The following is a 17092-nucleotide window of genomic DNA, read 5'->3' on the forward strand; positions in this document are numbered from 1 at the left end:
AGAACACGAGAAAATCTTCACCAGCGATACATCTGATAGAGGTTTAATTACCAGAATATATAACGAACTTGAAAAACAGAGACCCAAAACAAGAAGCAACCCAATTGAAAGATGGGCTAAGGAGCTGAACAGAAAGTTTTCAAACGAAGAAGTAAAGATGGCTATGAAACATCTTAAAAGATGTTCAACATCACTAATAATTAGGGAAATGAAAATTAAAACCACTTTAAGATTTCACCTTACCCCAGTCAGACTGGCTAAGATCAAGAAAACAAAGGACACCAAATGTTTGAGGGGATGTGGGGAAAAGGGAACACTCATCCACTGCTGGTGGGGCTGCAAACTTGTTCAACCCCTATGGAAAGCAGTGTGGAGAACTAAACTACAAATGAACCTACCACCTGACCCAGTTATACCACTCCTTGGCATATACCCAAAGAACTCATCCTATTGCAGAAACACTTATACATCCATGTTTGTTGCTGCTCTTTTCACAGTAGCTAAGAGATGGAAGCAACCTAAGTGTCCCTCAATTGATGAGTGGATGATGAAAATGTGGTTCATTTGTACGATGGAGTTCTGCTCAGCAGTAAAGAAAGATGAAATCATGAATTTTGCAGGTAAATGGGTGGAACTAGAAACTGTTACACAGTGAAGTAACACAGACTCAGAAAACAACAACAACAACAACATATGTTCTCCCTCATATGTAGATCTTAGCACTAAATCCTTATGTATATGTATCCAGACATAACTACAGGAACCAGGATAATGAAAACGAACCAGGGAGGTAAAGAAATAGAAAGACTCTGAAAGAGAAGAACAGTAGGAAACAGGTGTTAATAAGGGAGATATGGATAAAAATGGAGTTATCCTAAGTGGGGGGAGGGTTATACAAGGAACCTAGGGGATAAAGGAAAAGGAGGAGCTCAAGAGAGGTGGGACCATAGGAGAAGGGTATTATCAAGGGAGAGATGGGAAAAATGAGGGCACCTTAAATAGGGAAACCACAGTGGAAAGGTTAGACAATGCAAGAGATAAATAATGCCTAGATAGTTTAAAAAAAACAACAACAACAAAAAAGAGGGAACCATATTACTCCATCAACCTATTAACAAATTATACATACAACTAGCTCAAGGAACATAATATATATCTAGTCAAGGTTTATCTGAGAACCTTTGGTCTTTGCCCAAGCTTTATCTATACAGCACATGGTAATTTAAAGTACCAGACTGGTGGAACTAATCTTCTTGGATGTTTAACAGCCATACTTTGAGGCCTATACTAATTTGGTCAGAGGGACATAAAGGACAGTTTTTGCTCCTAGGTCAACTAGGCTCCAGGGGACTATGAGCATCTCTCAAAATGTCCTGTAATTGTGGTTTAAGTCACCTGTCCTCTTGATCAAGGAGGCTGTGGAGACCCCACCAGATGAACTTAAACCAGTGTCCAGTCTACAAAGAGGAGGGTCAACACAGAGGAAACATTTCCTCCATGCTTCCAAGCGAAGCCAGCCATGGTCGAGCACGACCTTTAACTTATCTTCACATAGACGAACTGGTAAAAGAAAGGTGCCAGGGGCTCCTCCCAAGCCCATGTGACCCCTGAGGAATAGATCCTCAAACGACCTTAAGAATAAAAATAAATTGGTTTATCTGGGCCAACTGCATGGTCTTAAACACCCAAAAGGAAAGTATAACTAAAGATTAAAGGGATCAATATAATTCTTTAAGAGTCCATGTGTATGGCTAAAGGCTACATAACAAGAAATAATGCCATACAGGAGATACCCTCCTTTGAGTTGTTGGCCAGGGTGGCCCAAGAGACTCCTAGACAGTAACCCAGCATAGAACTGGGAAAATGAACAGCAGACCCCAATCTTATCTAAAGGAATATTGGCAACTGATTGCTGCTAGACAAGGAACAGCTGATCTTCCTAAAACAAGGACCTCTAGATAGGCTGACTAGACTCAGGGGATGGACAAGCACTGGGGAATGGCTGGGGGCACCAACAACACAGTGGACAGTAACAAGGGATGACAGAGTATATGGGCTCCAGTGGGCAAGGGGGTGGGCTAAGGGAGGGTGCCACTTGGGATGTGGGTATATAGATGAATAAGATTGTTTGGCGTGTTCCTTATGAAAGACACACAAAAAAAATCAATAAATTAAAAAAATGAGTCATATTTGAGGAAGGAGGATGAAAATTTGCTTCATGTTAATTAGTAAATGTGAAAGACATTACCACTGAAATCTACCTGATGACTTTATTGCCATGCTCAGGTCAAGGAGCTCAGAAAGTAACTGACTATAACTAGTAATAATGAGATATATAGAGATTAGAGACACATTTGCAAACATCTAAGTGTTAGTTGCATTAAAAATGACTTTTTCTGTATGAAACAGTGTATTTTAAGATGAAATGGAGATCTTTTTAAAGGTTAAAACCTCACTTAATTTTATGTCTTATGGGGTTTATACTGAGTACAATATTGTGTAACTATATTAATTCAACTGAAAACCTAAAAATTTACAGCCAGTATTGAAAGAGATGCATCTTAGCTCTGGAAATTGTTATTGAATATGTCAATGGTGTTGTAATGAAATGCTTCTTCTAATTATGTGGTTATTAAATAATTAAAAAAAAAAACCCACCTCTTCTATGTATTGGTGTATGATGGCTTTGACAGCTGGCATGTTGGTGGCATCCATCATTAGGGTAACAGCTTGCCCCTTCCGAATCTTCACTACTCCTTTGAACACCTGCTGATTATTGTAGCAGGTAGCTAGTGTAGCAATGGCCATTACCTACGGCCAACAGGAGAGAGGGGAATTAACTCAGTTCACCGATGTTAACAAATGATGCCAGCCCAGAAGCAGCTCCTCTGAGAGCTGAGCAGCACACTTTCACCTTCCTATCCCTCCGGTTCTCAACAGCATGGAGTCAAGTGTCTCGGAGGGTTAAACTACTACTCTATCATTAAGCCACAAAGCACAAACAAGTAAATCCAACATTTCCCATACTAAAGCAGTGAATTACTAGAAGAGAAATATGATTCAAAATATCTGCAAATAAGTTTTTATTTTATTTTTCTGTTTTTTCTTTAATGAACATAATCATTATTTATTTAAAAACTTAAGAGAGGAGAATGGCAGAAGGGCAGATGATTTCCTGTACTCAAAAGTCAATTATTTTTAGAACAGACCTAAAACAGGCATACAGATTTTAGTCTGGAGCACCATTTAATGCTGGTCGTTAGAACAAGATAAAACCAACGTTCTAAGTGAGTTAATTCCTCCCTCTGGCTTCAGTCACTTTTGTTAATAACAGAAATCATTGGTAAAGGGAGTAACAAATGTAAGAATGTCGAGAAGCTACGTCTACAGGACCAGGCTTTGCTGTCTTGGCTCTAGGAAAAGGAAAACATAACTGAAGACCTTTACTACATTTTCTTATTTAATTGGTGTGTGGAGGTCAGAGGACACTTGCAGGAGTCCACTCTTTCTCTCCTACCATGTGGATCAAAGTCAGGTCATCAGACAGAGGCCAGTGCTCTTACCTGCTGAGCCGTCTCACTGGCCTAAGATCTTTCTAATGATTACAGCCTCAGCCAAGTTCTATCGTGCACTCTTCTGTCATGTACACTGATGCCCCAGATTTAATTGTGAGCTAAGGATCTAGGTAGTTGTTGATGGAAAAATCCAGAAGGAAGGTTCTGGAAAGCAGTAGAATTAACCTTGTTTTGAATGCGGTGCTAAGACTATGCTGTGACTACCTACCTACTCCTAAGCAGCATCATTCTCTTAAGAAACATTGCCCTGAGGACAGCAGAGCATGACTGTGATCAGTCTACCTACCCCTGCCCACACCCACTCCTTCAGCCCCTCTCCATACCTGTGGAATAGCGCAGAAGTTAAACACACTTTGGTTCCGGAGCCTTGAGAGGTAAGTAATGACATGGGGGATGTGGTGCAGGGTATTGGTTATGAGTTCGTTCAGGCACTGCACAGCCACATCAATGTTCTCTGGCTTGGCAAAATCTCCCAGTTTCTTAACATACCTGCCCCAAACCTGGCCAGATGGGATGATTAAAGAACAAGTCAGTTGGTGAACAGGCAGAGGGGTTATAAATGACACATCAAGGGATTTCCTCAGGAGCTGTGACATGGCTCAGCGTAGAACACAAGCATGAATGGAACACAGGCATGGATGCCTAGCAAGCCCAAGGCCTGGGATCCATCCCCATACCAAACAGCACCTTCTCAAATGGGAACTCTGCTATACAGTAAAACCTCTGCTACTGACTCATCTTTCACAGAGATCAAGACTGTTTGAAGTTGGGAGCTGTAGAGATGGCTCAGTGGTTAAGAGCACTGGCTGATCTTGTAGGACCTGGGTTAGATTCCCAGCACCCACACAGGAGCTAACAATCCTAACTCCAGTTTCAGGGAACCCCTAGCCCTCTTCTGTCCTCTGCAGGCACTTCCCAACATGTGTGCACATAACACATGCAAGCAATACACTCATACACCTAAGATAAAAAAATTTTTTTAAAAAGGATTTTTTTTAAATTTATGTATATATGCATCTATGGTTTTGTGTGTGTGTGCGTGTGCGTGCGTGTGCATGCACCACATGTATGTGGGTGCCCACACTGGATCCTCTGGTGCTAGAGTTATAGGTGGTTGGTGAGCTGTCTGACATAGGTGCTGGGCACTGAATTCAGGTCCTCTAAAAAAGCAAGTACTGAACCATCTCTCCGCCCCTAGCTTGATGATTTTAAATGATACTATCTAGAGGGTTCTCTGAAGTTAGCAAATAACTTTGATTCTTTTTTTTAAAAAAATTTTATTATTTTTATTTGTGTATGCGTGTATCGCCTGCATATAGGTAAGTGCACCAGTACTGTGCAAAGCCCGTGGAGGTCAGAAGAGGCTGTCGGATCCCCTGGAACTGGAGTTATGGACAGTTGTTAGCTGTCATGTGGGTGCTGGGATTCAAACCCAGGTCTTCTGCAAGAACAACCAGTGTTCTTAACCACTGAGCCAACTTTGATTCGTAAGCTTCCTGATAACAACGCTTAGTGTAACTTGATACAGGCCTTGAACTGAGGAAGCCTGAAAGGGCAGCTAAGGTAGTTTATTAAAAGCCAAATTTGCTATCCGTTCTTAATATCCAACGAAATTCACCCAGAATGAAGGGACTAGATTAGATTGTTCTGCAGAACCGAAAGAAAATAGTTGCCAACCAGTGTACCTACCATCCAACTTCAACAATTACTGACACATGATGAATTTTGTTAAGTCCATATCCCTACTGATGGATTACTTTAAAGCAAAGCCCTGATTTATGTGTTTATCCATACATAATGATCCCCAAAGGGTAAGGTTCCCTGCCCCGAAATGCTGGGGACTGAACTTAGGGCATCACTCCTGCTGGTAAGTGCTCTACCACTGAGCGGGCCTGCTCATCTTTAGCATGTGGGACACCGCTGAGCCACACCTGCAACTCCTTCTCTCCCTTATTGCCACAGACTTCTCAAGCTAATCCATCCTCCGTGTGCCGGGCAAAACTAATGCAGTTTGTAGTCAGAAGACTCAACCTACAGCTACAGAAACAAATTCAGGGCAAAGCTTCACAAGCCCTTCCTGAGAGCTGGGTGGTTTAGTGTACCCTGGATATACCTGACTTGTAGGAAGTCTATCCAGAGAAAGAAAGAGGCCAAAGCCATTCACATAGCCAGAGTCCCTGATCTAGCCGTCTCTTCATTAAGCAAATGAAACCCTGGCCTTGGCTGTATGGTCTAACACTGCCCAAGTTAGTCTGACTTGTTCAGGTCACTTTCAGGCATGAGTTTAATGAGATATTTTTGAGAGGGTTTGACACTGCCCCCGCCCCCATCACCCATCCACACCTCCTGAGGCCAGAACTCTCTTCCTTCTTGTTGGTCTTCCAGATAATCACGAATGATGTTTGTTTTCTGCAGAAACAGGCCCATCGAGTTGGCACATTCTGTGTCTTCACCAACTAAGGGGTCTTCCAATTCTGAGGCCGAGAACAGCCGAGAAAGACCAATTCCTACCAGCCCAGCAACATAGTGACAATACTGCAAAAGATTATTGTTAAAGTCCTTTAGAAACGGCAGGGATGCAGCAGTGCTGAGCCTCTTCAGCTACAAAGAACGGGGTCTGGAACAGAACATGAGTTCTTGTTTTGATTAAACCACACGTGTACATGTAAAGAATACATTTAAGATCTCTACCATCATGCTCCTGACACACCTGTGAACACTCTGCATGCATTAATCCACACACACAAACACCCACAGGACCTGATGTTTTCACCTCCATTGCATAGAGACGACAGCACATAGAGGTCAATTACCTTGCCGTGGTCCCTCATATGGAAAGTCAAGGGCCATGCTCTTTAAAGAAAATTTTATTTTGAGATAGGATCTCACCAAATTGCCAGGCTAGCCTTGAACTCACTTTGTAGACCAGGCAGGTCTCAACCTTGTGATCCTTCTGCCTCAGCATCCACAGTAGCTGGGATTACAGAGGCATGCCATTATTTCTGGCTAAGAAAGTGTTACAACTTATGAATCGAGCCTTCAAACATTTCTAAAAAGGTCTCATCAAGATTTTTAGAAAATACAATGTTTAATTGCCAAAGAACTGTTTTCCCCAGAAAGCATCTCCCCACCAGAAGGGGTATTCCTAGACAACTTAATGCAACACTTTTAGTACAATGAAGGTCTAGCAGGCAACACAGAGAGGATGAAAAGCAAGGCAGAGACGGGATAAAGAACCCCTGAGTGAAGTCGTACAAGGCCAGAGCTCATTAAGGGACACAGGAAGTGATGAGAACACCTCAACTGTCACCGAGGGAAAATGAGCTGAAACCAAGTGGAGAAAAATTAGTTATGGGGCAGAGGAGATGGCCCAGTGGTTAACGCACAAGCTGCACAAGCAAGGCCACAGCTGGGGTCTTAGAACCCAGGCAAATGCTGGATAGGCAAGGTCGTCTGCCTCAGAAGCCAGTCAGTAAAACTAGCCATGTTGGAAAAGCAGCATGTGACTGAGAGGCTCTGCCTCAACATAACATTAACACACACACACACACACACACACACACACACAAACCATAATACCAAAGGAAAAAAAGCTGTTGGGACTGGAGATGGCTCAGTGGTTAAGAGCATTTGCTGCTCTTACAAAGGACATGGGTTTAACGATTCTTGGCACTCAAATCAAGCGGCTCATAACTGCCTGTAACTCCAGATCTAGGGGATCTGACACCCCCCTCTCTGGCCTCTTCAGTCACTATACATACATGGTGCACATATAAGCAGGCCGCACATATACCCAGTTTTTATTTATCATTTTTCTTCATTTTATGTGTATGAGTGTATTGCCTGCAATGGTAAGTGTACCTGTGTTGTGCAAGGCCCACTGGGGTCAGAAGAGGGTGTCGGATTCCCTGGAACTGGAGTTACAGACAGTTGCTAGCTACCATGTAGGTGCTGGGAACTGAACCTGCATCCTCTGCACAAGCAGTCAGTGCTCTTAACTTCTGCGCCATCTCTCCAGCCCACACACAATTTTTTTAAAAATAGCTGTTGATCATTACATGAAATTTCTATAGTCTAGAAATTGGGGGGGGGGAGTGTCCATCTATAGCACTAAGAAAAAATTATATTTTAAGATAATATTTCTAAACCAGGCGTGGTGGTGCATGCCTATAATCCCAGCACTCGAGAGGCAGAGGCAGGTGGATCGCTGTGAGTTCTAGGCCAGCGGGGCTACAGGGAGACCCTGTCTCAAAAAGACCAAAAAATAAATAAAATAAAAAAAGATAATAGTTCTTTGGATAGAAACACTTCTAGAACAGAGATCCACATAAATTCATTTGCCTTCAAAGTTGAAGGGAAACTATCTGGTCAGAATAATCTACAATGGTGTTTCCTAAACAGCTCTGTACTTCTGAAAATGAGTTGCTATTGAATGAGCCATGCTGAGAGTTGGCCAGGACTTTTAACTTTACCTCAAAATTTAGAAACTGAGGTTCTAGCACCAATCACACATTTACCAAATTGGTCAGGAGAAGCAGCAATTCCAAAGTTATTCCCGTGAAATGTTCCTTTCAAATTTATTTTGTGGTGGTGAGAACAGAGCCTGGGACCTGAGCCACATCCCAAGTCCAGCCCATCATGTTTTAAGGCTTGAATTGAATGGCCTAGAGCTTGGACTCATACTGACTCAATGAACGTGTCAAGAGCCCCTGTCAGTTCAGCACTGTAAGAGACACAAAACACACTCTCTTTAGGGATTTAAAACGTCAGCAAATAGGTCTCTTGAACACTTCCCATAGAAAATGAGCAAGTCACTCTACTCCTGTCTCTGGTCCCTTGGTCTAGATGAGCATTTTGCTGCAGCCCAACAACTCCTAACCTGGTTTACATCCTACACAGCTGCTGGTCAGGAAGAAACTGGCTAGACAAGTCATTATAACTGTGTTTGCTCCATTCCCTGCTCTCCTGAGGAAGACACACCTCACCCACAGGGCTGGACTTCTCTCAAATCTCAGCCCCCACCCATTCATCAGAAGCTGCTGTGGTTCCAGTGTGTTGCCCTAGAAGCAAGCACTGGGAACAAACAGTCTCGAGTCTAACAGCGCTGGGGCTGGGGACACTGAGGGAGATGTTTAGGCCATAAGCACTCTGCCCTCATAAATGGATTAGTGTGGATTACAAAGAAGCTTGAGGCTGGGAGTTCCATCTCCTGCTCCTTTGCTCTCTCTGCCTCTCTGGCCATGCTAGGATACAGGAAGAAGGCTCTCCAGGTTGAACTTCCCAGCCATTTGAAAAAGAAGGCACCAAAAACTTGGATACATCTCCAAGTGTCCTTTATCTTTTCTCTTTTTTGGCAAAAGGATCAAACTTAGGGTCTCAGGCAGGCAAGGCCAGCACTCTACCACTGAGCTACAGCCCCAGCCTCCAACTGCTGTATTTACTGAGGACAGAGGAGATAAGAACTAGGGAGGTGCTCATACCTCAGTATCACACCCGCAATCCTTTGGGGTCTTTCGAGCTGTCATGTCTAAGAAAATGGACACATAACTGCTCAATCTCAAGTGAATAAGCCAAGCTGGCATCAAGCTCAAAAGTCATCTTATGCTAAAATGAATCACAAATGCCTCACACAGGGCAGAGGCTGTAGCTCAGTTAGCACAGTGAGTACTTGCCTAGCATGCATGAAGCCCTGTGTTCCATTCCCAGCACCACATAAACCAGGCATGGTGGTGCACCTAGCATTAGGAGGTAGAGGCAGGAAGAGCAGAAGTTCAAGGTTATTCTCAAGTGAGTTCAAGTCTAGCCTGGGCTACATGAAACCCCGTCAAAAAGAAGAGAAGAGGGCCAGCAATATGGCTCAATGGGTAAAGGCAGCTATTGCCAAACCTGAGGACCTGAGTTCAATCCCTGGTACTCACATGGTAAAAGGAGAGAACTCACTCTGGGAAGTTGTCCTTTGACCTCCACTTTTTAAAATTTTATGTATTATTTTTATTTTATGCATATGAGTGTATGGCCTGCATGTATGTAAGTGTATCCATGTCATGCAATGCCTGCGGAAGTCAGAAGAGGTGGTCAGATCCCCTGGGACTGGAGTTACCGACAGTTGTTAGCTGCCATGTGGGTGCTAAGATTTGAACTCGGGTCTTCTGCAAGAACAACCAGTGTTCTTAACCACTGAGATATCTCTCCAGCCCGACCTCCACTTTTATGCATGACATGCACATGTGCACGCACACACACACAAAATAAATAAAAGTATTTAAAGAAAGACTCAGATAATTCACACACTAAAGCATGCACACATTCAGAAATGTCCCATAATGAAAATAAAATACACTGTTTTTAACGTTTGAAACTATTGATTCTTCTTTCTTTCCTTCCTTCCCTCCCTGCCTCCCCGCCTTCCTTTCTTCCTTTCGTCTTTTTGAGACAGGGTCTCCCTGTAGTCCCAGCTGGCCTGGAACTCACTATATGTAGACCAGGCTGGCCTCAAATTCAAGAGATCCACCTGCCTCTGCCTCCTGAGTCCTGGGATTAAAGGCGTGCACTACCACGCCTGGCACTATTGATATTTCTCTATCACATGAAATGATTTAGTCATTTACCTAAAATTTCAGAGCCAGAGACAATTTTATAAACTCAGGGTCTGTACCTTTGAAACAACTGAATCATTTTGGCCTTGTTTAACAGTAGGTGCTCTAGGGCACAGACGCTATCACTGAGAGCATCACCTTTAAGCCCATAAGTAGTGTAAGAGTGCAGTCAACCTAAACAGATACTGGTAAAAGCAGAAACTCAGCTCTGGCAGACAACGTTGTCCTCATCCTAAGCTTCACCAAAGGACGGCTAGAGTCTAACTTATACTACATGTGGATCCTGTTCACAGGGACACTGACCTTGTCCCAGTCCTGTTTGGAGGTCACATGCTTATCCACAAACTCTGCCATCCCACATCCCATTTTGTGGCAGATGTCAGCAATCACCGTTTGATATTTCTCAGCCAAATTTCTAAACTCCAGGGAGATCTGAAATGGAAACCACAAAAAAGGAAAACAGTATTATCCACTTACACGGTACCAAGCAGACACCCATGCCCTGCAGAGCTCACAGGCCAGTGAGATGAGCCAGCCACTTCTGTTCGTCAGCCAGGTTCCCCAAGTTGTTCATGAAGCCAGTGTCCCGCTCACTCCAAAGCCACACCCATAAGTGACTCAAATGGCTCAACTGGATTCAATGAGATCTGCTGCAATAAGCTGTTTTCCTTATAAGCACGAGATCACCTAGAAAAGCAGTACTGTTTGTGAAATTTACTGCCCCTGTACAAGCATCTTAAGCTCAAAGAGGTGTTTACAAATTATCAAAATGTAACAATACAATGGAATTTTTGTTTTTGAGGTGAAATCTCACTAAGCTGCCCCAGTTGATTTTTAATTGACAACCCTCCTGCCTCAGGCTCCCTTCAGGTGCCTCACCACACCCTGTTCCTCCATCAAACTTCATAAAGGCTATGAGATGTTAACTAACACAAGTACTGTGAAACTAAACCAGCATGTGTGAGAGCTGTGTTCACACAAAGTTACAGAAACTGCTCGGGAAGGGCACACCAGTGGTCCCAGAGCACCGCAGCAATTCAGAAGCCTGGGATCCTGTCAGAACTCTCTGAACACCAACTATTAGTGCCCCCCTCAAAAGAAAATTCCATAAAATCAAGCTAGTCTTCCCAGAACTCTGTTCTTTCTAGGACAGCTGCTCCCCGTCAAAGCCAAAAGGCAGTCTCTATGGTGGACTGAAACCAACTAGCCACTCTCCCGGGAGTTATCTGAATCCCTGAACCACCCTGCTTCTTGCAACACACTACTCTGTGGCTATACCAAGTCTATTTAGGGCAGGCCAACAAGGGCAGGAAAACAAACACTCCAAAATAGGTCACCCCATCATCTTCAACACAGCTTTTTGGAACACAGTACATAAGTAATTCAAGCAAACGAAAATGAAAATATCCAGGAAAAAGAAACAAGGAAGAGGTCTGTTTTCTGGGAACTCCAAGGCTCTGCTGCAGGAAGCCCACCAGGAAGGCTCCTTCCACGTGCAAGGGACTGAGCCACAAGCACGGCACACTCCAGGCCCCTGATCACTTGGTACCCACTGCTAAGGACACGAAGCCACAATATGGTGATGAGTCTCCTGGGACAATAAAGGCCAGATACAAACTGGGCAAGGGATCACGGCACTCCCAATTAACTTCCAAACACAGACTTCTCCCCTTATTGAAGGCCTTGGAGATTACCATCAAAACACTGGGCGTTTTCTTGTTGTTTTAAGTCCCCTACCCTTCCTTTTTGAGACAGGGTCTCATTATGATACCCAGGCTGGCCTCAAACTCTTGTTCCTCCTGCCTTTACCTCCTGGGATTACAGATGTGTACCACCACATGTGCTATCTTAATTCTTTCTCTCCCTTCCCCCCTCTTCTGAGACAAGTTTGCATAGAACCTTGCCTAGCCTCAAACTCACTATGTAGCTAACGCTTAAACTCCTGATCCTTCTGCCTCCACCTACCTCCCAAGTGCTGGCATTGGAGGCCTGTGTCACCTCACCCAGACACCAGCTTTTGAAGAGGCAGTATAACAGGCCCATAAGTATGTACAAGGATCCTGGACCCGACCTCCTGGACTCCAATCCTGATTCTCTGTTTAGGCAAGGAACTTAATTTCTTCAAGCCATGGTTTCATCTATGTAAAAATGTAAACATGCAGGTACACTACACATTAGGTGGCCTGCCTGCTGAATAAAGTGTAAGTCAGGGGTGGCGACATACACCTTAATCCCAACGTACAAAGGCAGAGGAGAAACACAAGGGACCAGGTTCAGTCTCTGGGGATGGACTGTGTCAAATACAGAGGGTTCAAGTGGCGGCCCACATATCACATGTAGCAAAGAATTTAATCAACTGAGTTAATAACTTGTTCATTAATGTATATTTATCTGCCCTCTTGACAAACATACCTTTGTAACAACCTGGACCATTCAGGTTTGAATGTTAAATGGTACCTCATAATTTTTTTCCAAACAAAAACCTCGGCAACCTTTCCTTCCTGTTCTAGCTCATCCAGCACTAGGAGGGACCCCATGCTCCTACAGAAAGGCATCTCAGGCCAGGCTTCATCTTCAACCTTTCCAAACACAGCCTTTGGCCACTCTTCAGACCTAATCAGGCACAGTCATTGGTGGCAGGTTCTACGTTGGAGGAAATAGCCTTGAAGAAACTGGCTGTGCAGACCTGGACCATGAGCTCAGATAAATGCAGACATGGGAGTCCAGCGAACAGAGCAGTCTGGGAGGGAGGTACGTAAGATCTAGTCAAGCATCTTTCCATGATCTCTTCAAAGGTGAGAAAGCCAGAGTGGGCCTTTAGAATGAAAGCCTCTGCCTGTAAGAGCAGCACCAGGTCAGGCCCCTGACCCCTCAAGCTACTGCTCTGTCCTGACCTGGGTCCTGCCTGCACATCTAACCCCAGGTAACTAGCTGCCTTTTAAATTGTGCAGGGTTTTAAGGGGAAGCTGGGCTACATGATCCCTGCACAAATCACTCCTTCAGAGGGTAGGCATGCTCACTTCCACACACTCCTGTTTTAGGCTGAATCAGAGATGACCTCCCATTCAAGTACAAAACAGAGCTTCACTGGGCTTCATATTATCAGGAGACACAGAGTTGACAACAAAGCTGACCCCTGGCCTACATTCTGCTCCCTTTCATTCTGTGGGGAGTTCTGCTTCCCAGCCCTCCTGCTCAAACAGGAAAAGATCAATTTAATGCTCACCTTTGAACCTTTCCAAAGCAAAGTATCACTATTCCACTAAAATGCTATATGCATAAAATTGGACTGAGACTTTATAAACATACTGGACTAGGATCTGAAAATTACCTCACTCCCCTCAAATTGCTTTTAGTGTTTCCTCATTTTTGTGTTCTCTCATTTTTGCTGAGTAGCCAGGGCTACCTTGATATTTTTTATGACACTTTAAGATAAGTATCCCATGACCAGAAATTATTTAAACAGTACAAATCTACTTGCATCAAAAGTAGTTTGGGAGTTAAGCCTGGTAGTGCCACTTAGGAGCCTGAAGCAGGAGGATCATAGTTCAAAGCAGCCTGGTTTACAAAGTGACTTCGTGGTTGGTCTAAGAAAATCACTGAGAACTTATCAAAATAAAAAGAAGACAGCCAAGGACACAAAACAGTGATGGCAAGTCTGTCTGGTAAGCACAAGGCCCTGGGTTCCATACTCACCACTGCAGAGAGAACACACGGAAAATCAGGGCATTTCCACTGTAAGAAAGATGAAACCACTGTTCACAGCATTTCATCTATATTAGCAGGGTTCAACGGCTCATCAGTGAATTTCCACCCTGTCCTGGGTCATCAGGTGCCTTGGGGACACCAACATACCAGGGCCTTCCCCAGGTCAGGGCTCCAATTCCTCTCCCAGTCCTCACAGACTCTTACTTTTGAGTCACAACAGTTCTGAAGATGTCATCTCAGAAATCACACAGCCCTTGCCCAAAGGAGTCCTTCTCAGACCGTCTGCAATGGGCAGACTCTCCTCTGTCTACTCAGCTCCCTCCCACTCAGATGTACAGATTAGATTTACTTCATAGCAAAGCCTTAAGGACTATTCACCCAAAACTCTGCGACTGTGTACAAAAAGGTCTTCTTTGGGAGATTAGGGACCATGTGATTTTGCTGGATGTGTGAATTCTAGAAAAGGAGGAGTAAAGCATGTGTTCAGCATAAACTTTAGGGCCTCTAAACTCAGGGTATAACTATGACCCACTTTATACCCAGAGGCTGGATCAAGAGCTAATACACAACATTTAGTATGTACCAGACACTCATCTAAGTACTTTAAAATATTTTATTTATTATTTTACCTTATGTGTATAAGTGTATTGCCTGCATGTGTGTAAGTGGACCTGTGTCACGCAATACCATGGAGGTCAAAAGAGTGAGTCAGATCCCCTGGAACCGGAGTTAAAGAGTTAGCCACATGTGGGTGCTAGGAGTTGAACCTGGGTCCTCTACAAGAGAAGTCAGTGCTTGTAACCTCTGAGCCATCTCTCCAGTCCCTCATCCAAGTATTTTATACGTATGAAATTACCCAATTCCTATAGCTCTAACTTTTTGGATTAGGATAGGGTTACAAAGCAATGAAAGACTGTGCGAAAGGCTGGGTGTGGTGGCGCGTGCATGCCTTTAATCCCAGCACTTGGGAGGTGGAGGCAGGCAGATCTTCGTGAGTTCAAGGCCAGCCTGGTCTACATAGTGAGTTCTAGGACAGCTGGGGCTATAGGAAGACCCTATCTCAAAAAGACAAAAAAAAAGAAAGAAAAAGATTGTGCCAAGAACAGTACAGCTAGTTGCAAGTGGCAAAAAGCCACCATACCACCACTCAGTCTTCATCTCAGCTGCTAAACAGGAGCCCACTCCCTTCCCTTCAGGGGTGACCCATGCAGAACAGCAATCCCAAGCTGCCCACCTCATGCCTGTGGGATACACCAATCAACAGCATGTGTGAACCAGTCTGGAGGTGGTAAGGACATCAGCCACAGGGGCCATGCTGTCTAGGAGATACATCTATACTAATGACACTACAAAGCAGAACTGTTATTGTCTATGTCTCTTACACAGATGAGAGAAAGCGGAGGTAGAGAGGGCCTGTATACCAATTAACACACTAATTAATAAGCTAGATTCCAACCCAGACAGTCTGGGCTGCATTCTCAGCTGCCAGACTGCTCAGCCACCACACCATGATGCTTGATGGTCACTTCTGCCTTTCTCTACGGCTCAGTGGGCTAACAACTGCACTGCCAATTATAAACTAGTGTACAGAAGAGACTTGGAATTCCACTACCGTGGGAAAGTCCTCCAGCACTTGTCGATCCTTCTCCTTGCTCTCCATGAACCTCCACTCTGGTTCATAGAGGAATGTGTGGAAGTTACGCAACAGCGGAATCTTCTTCTCCACGCTGATGGTCATGTCATCTTCCACAGTGTCCAGAGCTCGGAGAACCAGATAAAATACACACACCGCGTGGCTGTGGAAAAGGATAAGCTATCAATGCATGGCAGGACTCATGCAAATGCAAACATGTATTTGTACAATTATTTACTTATTTTATGTGTGAGTGTATATGTAAGTAGTGTATGTGGGCACACATAGCCATAGCATATGTGTGGAGGTCAGAGGACAACTTGTGGGAATCAGTTCTCCCTTTTATACTCATGTAGGTTCTGGGATTTGGACTCAGGTCATCAGGTTTGGCAACAAACACCTTCACCTGCTAAGCTATCTCATCAGCTCCTCATTTTAAAAATTTTCGTTTTAAAATAACGTGTAAACCAAGATGGTGTTTGCCTGTTGAGGCCGGAAGATCCTGAATTCAGGACAAAGTGAGCTACAGAGTGAAACCGAATGTCAAAAAAATACCCACTTACTAACTAAATAATAAAATACAATTTAATTTGTACCAGGCCACTTTCTTTTTTGGGGGAGGAGGGGTCTTTTTGAGATAGGGTCTCCCTGTACTCCCAGCTGGCCTGAAACAGACCAAGTGCTGGGATTAAAGGTGTGTGCCACCACACTCTGCCATGTGCCAGGCCATTTTGTAAAGCTGCCTTACCTGTAATTACAGAGCTATGAAATGATATCCAAAGTCTGCCATACAGCACTTATATTCATTTTCCTGTCTTAACCGAGAACAAGGGACTTTTACAGTTTAATTACAGAAAGTGATGTGCTACTGCTCCTACAATGAGTTGTTTATCTAATGCACAACCTGAGGGTCCAACAGGCCAGATGTTTAAAGTGAACCAGTATCTTGCAGATGGAAAGGTCAAAGGACACAGAAACTTCTCAGCATGAAGGTATCACAGCAACAGCAGCTGCCATGCACTCATGTGTTATATACACATATATACATGAGTGCTATATGCACACAGGTGGCTTCTAAAGGCTCAGTAGGCTTGAAATGCAAAGTGACAAACTGGAGGCCAAGAAAAAGGTCAGGACTTAGAAGGTAACAAACATCCCCCTCCATTCCCCTTCTCTGGAAGAGCTGGCCAGCAGGGCCGATTAAAGGGCCAGGTGCCTGGACTGGCATTTGCAAGTAAACAGCCCTGACATGCCTCCACTTGGGGGGGTTGGGGGTGCCTTCTTCTAAGCCACAGGCCTCACACTGCCAAGTGCTGTGTCAAAAAGTGCTGCAGGGGCTCACAGGCCCTGGAAAGGCGGTCTCGGTCTCCCGGGCCAGGCTCTCCACTAACCGCATTTCCCCGTCCAGCGCCTGGATAACGGCGGCGAAACTACGGCTGGTCTGATTCAGGTACTTGTAGCAGGTCTTCAGGCTGCTGCTGAGCGAGTCCTGCGGGCAGAGAGGGCAGAGAAGGCGGGCGGCTGAGGCGGGCGGGCTCCGCGGGGCGCGGGCGGGGGGCCGGGGGCAGCCCCACGGGGGT

At 44.5% G+C, this 17092-nt stretch overlaps 1 protein-coding gene across 1 annotated transcript in view; it reads right to left on the reverse strand.

Annotated features, from left to right (window-relative positions):
- Positions 1-17092, reverse strand: part of Fdft1 (farnesyl-diphosphate farnesyltransferase 1) — a 32268-nt gene that overhangs the window by 7441 nt on the left and 7735 nt on the right. Inside the window, exons 2-7 of the mRNA XM_008828086.3 lie at positions 16904-17001; positions 15492-15675; positions 10475-10603; positions 5919-6110; positions 3899-4075; positions 2659-2811 (exon numbers count right to left, since the gene is read on the reverse strand). Of these exons, the coding sequence (XP_008826308.1) occupies positions 2659-2811; positions 3899-4075; positions 5919-6110; positions 10475-10603; positions 15492-15675; positions 16904-17001 (933 nt within the window). The remainder of the gene's footprint in view (positions 1-2658; positions 2812-3898; positions 4076-5918; positions 6111-10474; positions 10604-15491; positions 15676-16903; positions 17002-17092) is intronic.

This window comes from Nannospalax galili, unplaced genomic scaffold (genome assembly GCF_000622305.1).
Source record: "Nannospalax galili isolate Female #2095 unplaced genomic scaffold, S.galili_v1.0 scaffold612, whole genome shotgun sequence".
Classification (NCBI taxonomy): domain Eukaryota; kingdom Metazoa; phylum Chordata; class Mammalia; order Rodentia; family Spalacidae; genus Nannospalax; species Nannospalax galili.